General features: G+C 38.1%; 2 protein-coding genes across 4 annotated transcripts; both read left to right on the plus strand.

Moving 5' to 3' along the window:
- The first annotated feature begins 1,467 nt into the window (after positions 1-1,467).
- On the plus strand, positions 1,468-3,887 carry hmx3b (H6 family homeobox 3b). 2 transcript variants are annotated; one of them, XM_014994790.2, is made up of 2 exons: positions 1,468-2,235; positions 2,444-3,887. In XM_014994790.2, the coding sequence occupies exons 1-2, from the start codon at positions 1,953-1,955 to the stop codon at positions 3,025-3,027; spliced, it is 867 nt and encodes a 288-aa protein (XP_014850276.1). In that variant the 5' UTR covers positions 1,468-1,952; the 3' UTR covers positions 3,028-3,887. The 2 variants fall into 2 exon arrangements, with proteins under 2 accessions (XP_014850276.1, XP_014850277.1); XM_014994791.2 differs by having other exon boundaries at positions 2,447-3,887.
- A 1,965-nt stretch (positions 3,888-5,852) lies between these two features.
- bub3 (BUB3 mitotic checkpoint protein) lies at positions 5,853-10,273 on the plus strand. Of its 2 annotated transcripts, XM_014994798.2 has the most exons (8): positions 5,855-6,048; positions 6,977-7,171; positions 7,256-7,325; positions 7,549-7,700; positions 7,784-7,942; positions 8,094-8,271; positions 8,604-8,820; positions 9,987-10,273. In XM_014994798.2, exons 2-8 carry the CDS (start codon positions 6,977-6,979, stop codon positions 9,994-9,996), a joined length of 981 nt encoding a protein of 326 aa, XP_014850284.1. In that variant the 5' UTR covers positions 5,855-6,048; the 3' UTR covers positions 9,997-10,273. The 2 variants fall into 2 exon arrangements, with proteins under 2 accessions (XP_014850285.1, XP_014850284.1); XM_014994799.2 differs by lacking the exon at positions 9,987-10,273 and having other exon boundaries at positions 5,853-6,048; positions 8,604-8,824.
- Positions 10,274-12,776: the final 2,503 nt, after the last annotated feature.

Consider the following 12,776-nt stretch of genomic DNA (forward strand, 5'->3'; position numbering starts at 1 on the left):
GTTAGTTTTGAGTTGGATATAGGATATTACAATATCCGCGTTTAGCTCAAGGTTGATCCGATTTATGCTAATTTCGGCCAGCCTTTCTCTAGCTCCCTCCTCAAGCGCTCAGAGGGTCACTTTACTTAGGGACTGTCAACAAATTTCCAAACCAAACGCTCCTGTCAAACAAATGTTAATAAATACCTTGCCTTGTGACCAACTGATACAAAAAGGTGATAATTCATGCTTTTTACATGAGACACACTACCCTCTATTAAAATGTCAAGTCATATTCAATATTTTAATGTTAAATAATATAATGTTTTTTTCAATAGCTTCCATATTGTGTGCCACATTGACTAGAAATCAGTGTGTAATTGTTGTACAAAACTCTATATATGAGGCACATGCATTTTTATTCCATTTTAACTAAATTTTTATTTTGCTACCTTTTTTTGTTTTGTTTAAATTTAGTATTTCTCTTCAATAGCTTCTAGGTTATGTGACCTATTGAGTCAAAATCAGTGTGAAATTGTTATAGTGGGGGGGGGATAACCCTACAAAATGGGATTTAGCCCCACATGTTTCATTCCACAAATGTCATCTGCTTCATTCATGTGCTTTTATATTTCACAGGAACATTACTGTTGTCATTCGCATTAGGTCACCTGTTGGGGATTTTAGTACAAAGCTAATCTGAAAGGGCTTTATCAGGATGGAAGACATCCAGTTTGTAACTCGCCTGCAGCGTTTCCTGTCTAATAAAATTACACTGAAGTCAATAAGCTCTGGTCCAGGTAAACTGCACATATTTCTCTGCTGAAGGTGGAACAGATGAACCACGGCCTGCATCAGAACAGATACCACTTAAACAAATGAAATCAGTAATTATTTAATGGCTTTTTTGTTTTTTTTGTGCTTTTAAAGACACTACCCAGAGGTCTTGTTTTTCAGTAAAAACACACACTGACAGTAAAAACATAGCTGGGTAATTAAATGTTCCATATTACACAGCAAGATTTCACAACAGGTAAAGGCTTTAAAAATAAATTTTATAAAAGACAGTTTTCAAACAATGATTAGATTTATTAAAAATTGTATTCAAACCAACCTGTCCCTACATTAAAAAAAAAAAGCAATTACCCCCCTTATTAAATCACAAAATATATGATTAAACACATTTTTGGTTCAATTTCAGGAGTGACACCATGCCCAATTGCTGGCTGACCTGTAGAATCAAGAAAACACTTTCAGTATCTGTCTGTCGACATGACAACAATCTCAAAAACCAGCATAATGGAACAAAAACATTTGAGAACTAGGAGTCTGGAAAAGGCTAAAAGGTTTCAACTGCACCTACATAAAGTTTGATGTGTTGTTTGGTGAAGTTCTCCTAAAAATCCGGTGGTAACGCTGTGCGTAAAACGTGTGAAACGAACCAAACCTTCTCTGTGGCACGTTTATTCAATTTACTGCCAGGTGATTGTGGTTTGAGCACGGCCTCCCGAGCCCGCGCACCAAAACCCAGAGAGATTTCCCTCTTTAATCTAATTGGATGATAAGTGGGTGCGTTACTATTGAGCCCGGAGCCAAAACGCTTGCGCGGCCTTCTTCTTCTGTTTGGATCCTGTTCCCGTCACAGCCCCCATCGCGTTTCCCATTTGCTATTGTACCTACCCAATAGCAGAGACCGAGCGCGCTTTAAGTCAGGTGGTATTTCCATTCTCCGTCATTACAATACAGCGCGAGTTTGACGCAGTGATCCCAGCGCTTTTTCCACTCCAAATCATTCTCTGAAGAGGCCGGGACGCAACTACTTCTTCTTCTTCTATTTTTTTCTTTTCCTTTCTTTTACATCCTTCTCAGTGGTAGATTTTCTTAAAAGCAACAACAAGTTGGAAGTAAATGTTTTGACTGTTTTTACCTCCAGAACTTTGTTGATGGTCATCCATATCGGACAATAAGCGGTAATGGCAGAATCTGACACGCAGGAGACTCGCCAAGCCGCAAAGGATTCACCGTTTTCCATAAAGAACCTGCTCAACATCGAAGACAAACCCTCGAAGCCAGCACCCACCCTCGGGTCTTCCAAAGGAGTGTTTGAAGGCACATTTTTCTCCAGGCTCAGCGATCTGTCTCTGCCTAGATTTGAGCTGCCAGGGCAGAGGATCGGACTGTCAGCGCAGTATTTGGAGAGAGCGTCTGCCTGGTGGTATCCGTACACGTTGGGAGCGCATTTTAGGACTGCGTCGGGTAAATAATTTTCTCTAAAAAAAAAATTAAAAAAATAAAATAAAAAAGATAAAGTTTAATTTTCTAAATTTCCGTAAAAGGGCCTAACTGATAATATATTAATTCATAAAGAAATAGCTCGCTGTTTATTCAATTTATTTGGCTGCAGTAAGTAAAAACATACTCACATGTTAAAGTGTATTGAATAATAATTTTTTTTTTCCTTCAGCAGGTTCGGAGAAAATCAGCCAGAGGGAAGAAGACAGGCGCTCGCCGGACCTCCAAAAAAGCGACCAAGATGCCAAAGAGGAGAGCGCCGACGACGACCTGACGCTGGACGAGAGCGACGCAGACGAGTCCAAGAAGGAAACCGACCAGGAGGAGGACTGGAGGAGAAAACCAGACGAGCTGGACCCCGACAAGAAGCCCTGTCGTAAGAAGAAGACGCGCACGGTGTTCTCCAGGAGCCAGGTGTTCCAGCTGGAGTCCACTTTCGACATCAAGCGCTACCTGAGCAGCTCGGAGCGGGCCGGCTTGGCCGCGTCGCTGCACCTCACCGAGACGCAGGTGAAGATCTGGTTCCAGAACCGGAGGAACAAGTGGAAGAGGCAGCTGGCCGCCGAGCTAGAAGCGGCCAACATGAGCCATGCAGCGGCTCAGAGGATCGTGCGGGTGCCGATACTTTACCACGAGAGCGGGGCCTCGGACGCGAGCGGCAGCCCCGGTACGAACTCACCGGGCAGCCAGTCACTGCTGGCTTTCCCCCATCACATGTACTATTCCCATCCGACGCCGCTGCTGAGGCCGGTTTAACAATACTTGTGTTTTTAAACGGGAGCAGTTAAAAAAAAAAAAAAAACACTTACATTTTGTATATTTTGTATATTATTATTATTATTATTATTATTATTATTATTATTATTATTAGACCAAAAACATTGTAAATAAAATCTTGCTGTTGATTCCCAAAAAACGGTGCATATATTTTAATGTATTAAATTTTGGGGGAAAACATAAACTTGTTTTAATAAAAGGGGATCGTTTGTCTGTATTTCAGAAATTTGCGTCAGTGTTTGTAAAAAAAATGTGGGAATTAATATTTTAGTATCTTTAAACCGTGCAATACTGTTGGTTTGTCAGCCTTTTATTTTCGTCACAGTTTCAAAAACGCGAAACATTGTTTTTGTTTTGTTTTGTTTCGTTATAGTGAGGACAATCATGTGATTCTTAACCTGAACGCTGTACAAAACATTCATTTGCTTTCTTTTTTGTTTGTTTGTTGTTGTTTTTTTTTGTTGTTGTTTAGTTTTTATAACGGCTGTATAGTTTAAAAGCTACGAAAGAGCCAAAAATAGCCTCGATTTCTGCCTCTATGCTTTTTTCTCTCCTGATATTAAAATTCTGTATAGTCCGAAGCTCAGTAAAGTTCATTCAAAAGAAGTTTGCTCATCTGTTATTATTGTGAAGTAATAAATAATTTAATAATTTTTAGTTTTACCAAAGTATATGCAGCGGGATCAAAACTGAAGCCTTTTATGCCATCATGTCTTATTTAAAGCGCATTGTCCCAAGTTAAATATTTGAGCCTATCAATTGGGTACAATAGTCTGTCTTAATTAGTCTTTATGCAGATAATGATGCATTATGATTAGATATTTTTTATGTTAGAGGCCTCTTAGTCTTGTTTTGTTTGTTTGTTTTTATTAATATATTTCTTTTGTAAGCTATACAGACGAAGCTATATGTATACCTTCCTGAACAGCAACAAAAAAGACCAAAAAGCAAGGATCATTCATTTAAAACCATGGCCAAATCTGTCATGTCACTGTAAAAATGAATCTTGAGGGGGTATTAAATGATAGCTCTTAAAATTCATGAAATGTTAAGTATTATAGGTTCCAACTGAAAATTTAAATGGTTACATTCTAATAAAAAATATCTATGTACTTTTAGTAACAAGATTTTGATTTGAGTTTAGCTGAAGATGTTTGTTCATTCAAATCAAATTTACATGTGTTGTGTGTGCTGTCCAACAGAATATTTTGACAGTGTTTTTATTTATTTTTAAATGAATATATCGATGTCAGAAAGGTTGTAAAGGTTCAGAAATGCCGGTAGACTTGCTGAGGATGTTCCGGGAATGTAAGATTACATTTAGCTTTACCTTGTTTAGAAATACCACTGATGTTGAGGTCAAATTTGATACCAGAGAAATTGTTCTCGTACCTATAAGGTTGTTATAGGGAAAATTATTACATGATACTTTGTCAGGTTAGATTTAAAAAAAAAGTTTAAAACTATTTTTATAACATTCCAAGCACCAGTTACAAACCAATTCTTCTTTTTTTTTTACCGTTAGAGAAGCAAAATTATGAAAAAAAAGAAAGAAAAAAAAACCTAGAATCCAGTTGAGTAAGTATAATTCAAAAATTGGGTTGAACTTAAACTTTTTTGTCTTTCAATTTCATTTTGTTTTATCAACAAATGTCAAAATTCTGGATCTATGGACTGTGTTCAGATTTAAGCATTCATTGGAGGCTCTGGAAGTGTGGGGGTCCTAAGCAGTTGCTCAGTTCACCTATGTCTTGTGCAGGTTCTGGTATGGCATTGAAAACATGCTGTAGAATTTAAAATAACGTTGCAGACATAATTTGGTTGAATTCAACAATAAACCACTTCTGGGTATGTCAGAGATGACAGTGTATAAATCTGGTGCAGAATAAAAGATAAAAGGGCCAGAGAACAGGGTAAGTGGTAGGCCTTGAAGAACTGGGCCATCAAGAGTTTCTTGAAGGCAGACAGGAACGTCCGTGTTCTAGTTATTCTACCATCATGGAACAACCACCAGTCCTGCTTTGTGTAGGGACTGCTAGACTACAATACTTTGATGACCAAAGTGACAAAGTCATGACAGTTAGGTCTTTACAAGACCATTCAAGTTCATGAGTTGTTTCATCTCGCATTCAATGCAAGTGGCAAAAGGAAGCCAGTTGAGCTGTCGATTTGAATCTCACTGAAGCAGTGACACTTCTGCTTGTGAACATGCTCCTTTGCTGTTTTAAAGCACAGAGAGGAATATACTGATCATTGCCTGCATTAACTGTAGCTCTACAGCAAATGGTAAATCCCACTGACTTTTCGACTTTTAGAGTTCTGTCTTCTAAACAAAAAACCCAAATGGGATAGTATGACAGTTTTTTAACGACATTCATAACATTTATAAGCACATTATTATGAGAGACTGCACTCCTGCTTATAATTTTCCTCATGAATGAGAGCGATGCTTGACTAAACCAGGATACATTCTAATCTATGCAAGATCTGCTACCAAAGCATACCAGTTAATAGAATGAATATTGCATTGACAAAATGCAGGCTTCATGAAAAATGTGAATACTTTTTATGGGTAAAGATATAGTGCCTAACCTAATATTCACTACTCACCAGAGTTTTGGTACCTAGATACCGATATCCATCTTGGTTTTGTTTTATAATCAATAACTGCTTTTAATTTTACAATAATCGCAAAGCAGATTAGTAAGAAAAAAAAAAAATTGGAGACCCATGTCACGTGATTTGTGTGGCTTCTACGGAAATAGACGTAGTTTTAAAGCCAACCAATAATGTTGCAGGCGCCAATTTGAACCCTAAAGTCAACCAATCAGTGTGTTGATATTGTTCCTTGTGCTAGCAAGCGAACTAGCTACACGCGTCCGCCTCGCTTTCTAGCACTTTCTACGAGTATATTTCAAATTTTATTTCGTTCTAAGTAGTAATACTTAGTCCTGCAAGACATATTACCCAGTCGCGCTTGTGCAACACGAAACTGAAGCGGTAAGTAAAGTGAAAAAGCTAACACGAATGTTTGTAGCCACTTGCTAGCGCTAGCTGAACTGGGCTCGGTGTAATTACTGGAGCTAGCTGTATAAGAACAGTTATGACTTTAACTCCAGCTAAGTGAAAAACAAATGGCCCAGAAACGTGTCCAAAAGTTTGACGTATGTTAAAGCTTGTGTCTATGTCATATTTATGCCGTAAATATTAGTTCTTTAGAGATTTGGAAAGTCATTGGCTTTTACCATTGATTCCACGAATAAACTGCAGCTTGTTGTTGATTTTGACCAGACTTTCTTGTCCATTTTCTGAACTTTACACTTTGAGTTTAATTTTCTAGAACGCAATTTAGACGTTCTAGAAATTATTGTTGTCATTAAGTCAGCATTATGTAAATCTATTCGTGAAACTCTTTTAATGTCCCTGAGTGGAACACAGGGTTTCAACGCTTACATACTTCATTTACTGCCTATGTCATAACCTAAAGGTTTTGTTAGTATGTTTATCCATCCATCTAATCGTCCTTCATCAGTTCATCTGTTTATCAGTCCATCCATGTTTATTACCTCCCCTGGCTTTGTTTTTCCGACTTGCTTAAGTGTAAAAATATCTGCCCCAGATTCATAGTAAGCTGTACAAAATATGTAAGTCTAATATTTTTACCTTCTTCTACCTTGCAAAGCTTTTTGCTCTGTTGTTTTGATTTAAATCTTGCTCCATACTCCATCTGGCTGTAATAATGCATAAGATTGCTAAAGGGGTTAATATCAAGACTTTGCTAAAGAAAGCTTTGGAAGAGATTGTGATTTTTAATATTTCTGTTAGTTACATTGATCTGATTATTATAAACTGTTTTAATCAACATCCCAAATTATTCTAATCAGCTGTTGACTTTCTGATATTTATGCCTTATCCTCCTCTTCCACAGATGACGGGCTGTAACGAATACAAGCTAAACCAAGGTCCAGAAGACAGCATCTCTGCTGTGAAGTTCAGCCCCAGCACTGCTCAGTTCCTCTTGGTTTCCTCATGGGACTGCACAGTCCGCCTCTACGATGTGGGAGGAAACACAATGAGGATGAAGTACCAACACACAGCTCCTGTTCTTGATTGTGCTTTTTATGTACGTTGATTTGCCTTTGACTTAACGCTGTGGCCTTATTTACTGAGTGTGATGCAAGAGGATAATGTCAGGTTTTGCTTGCAGGACCCAACGCATTCTTGGAGTGGAGGTTTAGATTCCCAGTTAAAGACTCATGATTTGAACACAGACCAAGGTGTGCCTTTTTCATCCTTTAAGTTAAACCTTATAAGCATAAAATCTGTACTGCTTTGATGCATGTTGTAAAGCTCTGACCTGCTGATACTGATTTCAGACAATTGAGCCTCTGATTACAAATTGGACAATTGTAAATTTGGTTGAATTTATTCACCTGATGGTTTCTTCGTGTCTTTTTCATTACCAAGTATTAAATTTGTTTGCTTTTATTCTTTGAACAGATACAATAGTTGGAACACATGATGCCCCCATTCGTTGTGTGGAGTATTGCCCAGAGGTTAACGTCATGGTAACGGGTAGCTGGGATAGATCAGTACGACTGTGGGACCCGCGGACGCCCTGCAACGCTGGCACCTTCACTCAGCCTGACAAGGTAGCAAAGCACATTAAAGGGGACTGTTTAGATTTATTCCCTTTAACATTTCTCTGGTTTTAAACCCGCTGTCATTTGTGAAGGTTTACACCCTCTCTGTGGCCGGAGACAGGCTGATCGTTGGCACAGCAGGAAGACGGGTGTTGGTGTGGGATTTGCGGAATATGGGTTATGTACAGCAGAGAAGAGAATCCAGTCTCAAGTATCAGACGCGTTGCATCAGAGCCTTCCCCAACAAACAGGTACACTTTGTGCAAGACAAATAAAGGCTCCAGTCTGTATCAAATTTCTTCAAGCATTTACTCTCAACTGAAGCTAATGTTATGAATACATATTTCTTATTGAGATGAAGCTGGATTGTAGTTTCAGTTCTGTTTTTCGTCTTGGCTTCAGGGTTATGTGTTGAGTTCAATCGAAGGCCGAGTAGCTGTGGAGTACCTGGATCCGAGCCAGGAGGTTCAGAAGAAGAAATATGCCTTTAAGTGCCACCGGCTAAAGGAGGAAGGAATTGAACACGTCTACCCTGTCAATGCCATTTCTTTTCACAGTGTTCACAACACCTTTGCTACAGGTACATAGAGTTTAAGCAAACCGCATTGAGGTATGTGGCACTAATTAGGTATGCTGTAATTGTAAAAGCATTGGAATTACAATATGGATTCCTAAAACTCCAAAATTACCAAATAAACTTTTATTTTTTCAGATTTTATGAAGGTCTGATATCTAAAGCAAAATGGTCTCAAAAACCCTTACATTGATTTTTTTTTTTTTACCTGATTCTGTTTTGAAAAGCTTCTTTTGACCTTTTGTAACTGACCTGTCACAATCTGCTAATAAAGACCTAATCTCTATTCTAACTGTTTAAAACTTCTGAAGTTGACCTTGAGCCTCTCCTCTCTCCAGGTGGCTCAGACGGCTTTGTGAATATCTGGGATCCATTCAACAAAAAGCGCCTGTGTCAGTTCCACCGCTACCCAACTAGCATTGCTTCCCTGGCTTTCAGCAATGACGGCACCATGCTCGCCATTGCCTCGTCCTACATGCACGAGAAAGGAGACATCAGCCACCCAGAGGACGCCATCTTTATCCGTCAGGTCACAGATGCTGAGACAAAGCCCAAGTGAGTTTTCTAAAAATTTCTTTTTTTTTTTTTTTTACCACATTGAGGCACACTGCAGCAATTTACACCACTCCCATCCCACCCTTTACGGTTGCAGAGAGCATGTCCAGCTGCAGACACACCGATCTGTATCTCTTTGTCCACTTTTCAATATCCGACAGCTGAAAGACACAGAAGAGAGTTTCAGCTTTCCAATTTGGAATACCTGTGACTCTTGTAAATATACAGTAGGATCATATGAGTTAAAACCTGATTAAAATGCAACCAAATTCATTATTACATATTTAAAAGCTTCCAGTTGCATTTGGACGACTGTCCCACTCAGAAGTGTGAACTATGCATTCAGTGTGGGTCCTTCTGACATCTTGCACATCGTAAAGTTTCTGCCTTTAGTATAATTTTCTACAAGTAAAAATCTTTAGTGTTTGTGGTCATTTTATGGCTTACTTGGTGTGCGCAATAATATTGCTCATGTTTTTCCCTTTGAACTACATGAGTAGATCATTCACTCATTAGGATAGGAGACCATCCAACCCAGGGATCTGCAATCATTATAATAGGTGACATGTTTTTTAGATGCATAACTTAAATTTATGAGCAAATTTATTTGAATTTGGGTTTCCAATCATATACAAACATCAGACCTTGTTGTGAGGTTCATGTGGATCCTTAAAAAGTCTTAGTAGACTTTGAAATATTTGACACCTAGAACCAGTAAGTTTATACATTTTTCCTACAAATGTCCTAATAATTGCATTTCCCCCCCCCTGAGTGAAATGTAATCTTGATTCCTTGAATGTTTAGTACATTTGACATCTTCACGATAAAGTAGACGTTAACTTTATGCTATTAGTAAATGGTGGTCTCAAAACGACAATTTCATCACCTATAACAATTTTTGAATTTATTGATGTTTGTGGATGCTCTCATGGAACAAATTGGTTAAACAGAAAAAAATGACAATTCTATCAATACAACCAGTTTTTGGAGTTTGCAATCATTAATTTTAATTTATTGTAAGAAATTAGTCATGATAATGATAAATGATACAATAAATGCCTAAATGCATAACATTAAAGTCCAAGAATGCCTGGAAATTCTTTGAAAGATACTAAATTGTGTTCTGTTCTGATCTCTAATGCTATTTTTTTTCTTCTTCTTTACAGGTCAACCTAAAACTGAAGTGTACTGGACTCCTCCACCATCCTGGGTTTCTGTTGGCCTCCTGTGCTTTATCTGCATCACTCTTTACTTCTGATGTATGTTTGCTATAACCTACATGGTAAATATTTCTTTGTTTCTTGTGTCGTCTTGTATTTTCTTCATCGAAGCTGATTTAAACTCTTGAGCTTATTTCCCTATGTTTAAAGTTGTTACTGTCCTTTACTCCTTGTTTTATTACTGATTGATGGGTAAAGTTGATATATGAATGAAAATAAAACCTTTTCATAAACTTTGAGTATGAACTCAATCCTTTCCCCACCGCTTGTCGCATCCCAGGAGAGAACATGAGACGTGCTAGGAATGTCTGAGCAGTAGTTTTACTTGTGATGATGTGTCGAGACAAAGTGGGGATTCTCTGGTTATGCTGGGGGCTACACTTGCCCAAGACAGTGACCTGTGCTGATAAGCATCACAGTTTTGTAATCCAAGGTAAATTCTTGTTTGTTACTTGGCAAACTGGTAGAGAACCACTAAACTGACTCCCATGACATGGTGACAATCTGCCAACAAGGAAGCATCTTGAGATTATTCTAACATCTTTATGACCTCAATGATGGTGTTCAGATTTCTAAATCCACTTAAAAGTTTCAATGAACTAATGCATCGTATATGAATTTGTCCATATATTTTTGTATAGATTTGACAGGTTCATTGAAATGGAAATGCTTTTTTCTGCTTCTGCTTTCTGGAAATTATTGGTGTGGTAAAATTGTTGAGCACATTTCTGACTGAAACAGGCCAGCCTTTGACATCTGACTATAGCTTGATATGAAATGGCTTTCATTTTAGACTGTAATTACAGCCACTGAGGCAGATGCAGGATGGCGGGGAGTTTATTATTGGGGTTAAAGTGAATTATTTATTTTCCTGTCATCTCTGGCTGCTGCTGAATTGTGAAGTTGCGTTTTGGGAGAACATATCAAACCTGTTGGAGTTTGTCCATTTTGTGCCTGCTTTTGGAAATAAAGGCAATTTAGATTTTATTTTAAAAGGCGCATGTCTTCAATTTGAAATGCCTTCGATTGCATTTAGGATATTTGCGACCTTCTAAGGTTTAATGCAGCTCTTTCATGTCTTACAATCACAAATCATAATTTTTTTTGCTGGAGTTTTGTGATAGACCAGCATGAAATTTGTATTCTGATGAGGAGTTAAGGTTACACATGGTTTTCATGATTTGTCTGAAACGTGTTGTGCATTCAGACGTGTTCAGCCCCTTCGCTGTATCTCCTTTATATAATGTCTGTCACCTTGTGCGTGGCATGGAGGTAGCAGCATCATGACGTAGAGAAGTTTTACTTCACCTGGGATGGAGAATCTGGAATCTTTTTTTTATGTATTGAAGTGGCCTAGACAAAGTCCAGACCTGCATTGATTTAAGAATTTGTGGCTAAACTGCAGAACTGATGTTCAAAGATGCTTTCTGTTCTGTCTGACAGAGCTTGAGTTATTTTATAAGGAACGTTGTCCCCAAAAACCTCCAGATATGCAACACTGATGTAATATATAAGCATGCCACACATAAACATATTTCGAAATCCATTGTTTGTTTTCCATTCCCAGCAGAATGTATAAAGCCTAAATTGACAATATTAAATTTAAGGCGTATTAACACATTTGCAATGTGCTGTCAATTCAATCAAGGTATTTAATTTTGCTTTATTAATTGTCAGTATTCTACTACAAAAGCCCTCCAATTTTCTTTTCTTTTTTTTTCCCATGCTCATGTGGCAGGCGTCCAGATAACCACACCAGTGTGTGGCTGAGCTCTGGTTTCCAGCAGCTGAAGTGTTGCAGACAGTTTGGCTCTACATGAAACCGTTACATGACAATTAAAAAGGGTGACTCCGCTGCAGTGGCTTGTCAGGTGCATTTAACCTGACCACAAAGGGCTCTTATGTTCACTCAAGAGGGCACTGATGACCTTCAGTCAGACACCTTATCCCTCAAGACCGGCTTCTAATACAAAGGCGATGATACCATCCTTCATGAGCTGCTGTAAGTTATGGGAAGTCACGTGACGCGTCAGGAAACTATTGACAACATTTTGTCTTTAATTTCATTACTCCAGACAGTTTGTCAGAATGCTAACAATTCATTTATTTATAATTAGAGGGAGAGGTGTGATATAGGATTTCACCTTATAAATGAATGCTTTTGTTTCATTTTTTTTTTTTCCTAAACAAACTTTTCCATTTGTAAGGGACTTGGATGTAATTTTATAAATAGATTTTTGACTAGATTTTAGAAGTTTGTGAAGATTGGATCCAGATTTGGCTTCAGCATATTTTATATTAGCCATGCTCATTTTGGGAGCAAAAACCTTTCCTAGATGAATTTTTGATATGTCTTCCAAACTTTGGTTTTGCTTGTAAAATTGAACAAAAATGTATTTTATGATTTAACAACGGACGTGATTAGTTTTTTACAGTTCTGGATACATTTTTTTTTTAATTTATGTTAAATTCATTTTGATCAGAACAAAGATCAATATAATCTAATCATGATAAACTATTGTGTATTCCCAAATTGGAAATTCTGTTGTTCCTCCCCTCACCCCCTTTTTAACCAGCGACATACTGTTTCCAGCACATCGAAGCAGAAGATCAGGAAACCTGACCCTTTCTCTTGGACATGGCTGTGGTCTGCCACAGGACCTCACTCCAAGCTGTCCCCTGCTGCCCCAGGGAGGCTTTTAAAGAGCCTTGGCGGGCAAGACAACATCTTCTCGA

The sequence above is a fragment of the Poecilia mexicana genome, unplaced genomic scaffold, assembly GCF_051168715.1.
Source record: "Poecilia mexicana isolate PSO_F unplaced genomic scaffold, ASM5116871v1 scaffold_19, whole genome shotgun sequence".
Lineage (NCBI taxonomy): Eukaryota > Metazoa > Chordata > Actinopteri > Cyprinodontiformes > Poeciliidae > Poecilia > Poecilia mexicana.

What these genes read in the sequence shown, in the direction of transcription:
- hmx3b (XM_014994790.2), top strand. Translation starts at nt 1,953, where the DNA reads ATGGCAGAATCTGACACGCAGGAGACTCGCCAAGCCGCAAAGGATTCA. An exon ending in GCATTTTAGGACTGCGTCGG is followed by an intron (nt 2,236 to 2,443) that starts GTAAATAATTTT and finishes TTTTTCCTTCAG; the next exon opens with CAGGTTCGGAGAAAATCAGC.
- bub3 (XM_014994798.2), top strand. Translation starts at nt 6,977, where the DNA reads ATGACGGGCTGTAACGAATACAAGCTAAACCAAGGTCCAGAAGACAGC. An exon ending in TGATTTGAACACAGACCAAG is followed by an intron (nt 7,326 to 7,548) that starts GTGTGCCTTTTT and finishes TTCTTTGAACAG; the next exon opens with ATACAATAGTTGGAACACAT. An exon ending in CCTTCACTCAGCCTGACAAG is followed by an intron (nt 7,701 to 7,783) that starts GTAGCAAAGCAC and finishes TCATTTGTGAAG; the next exon opens with GTTTACACCCTCTCTGTGGC.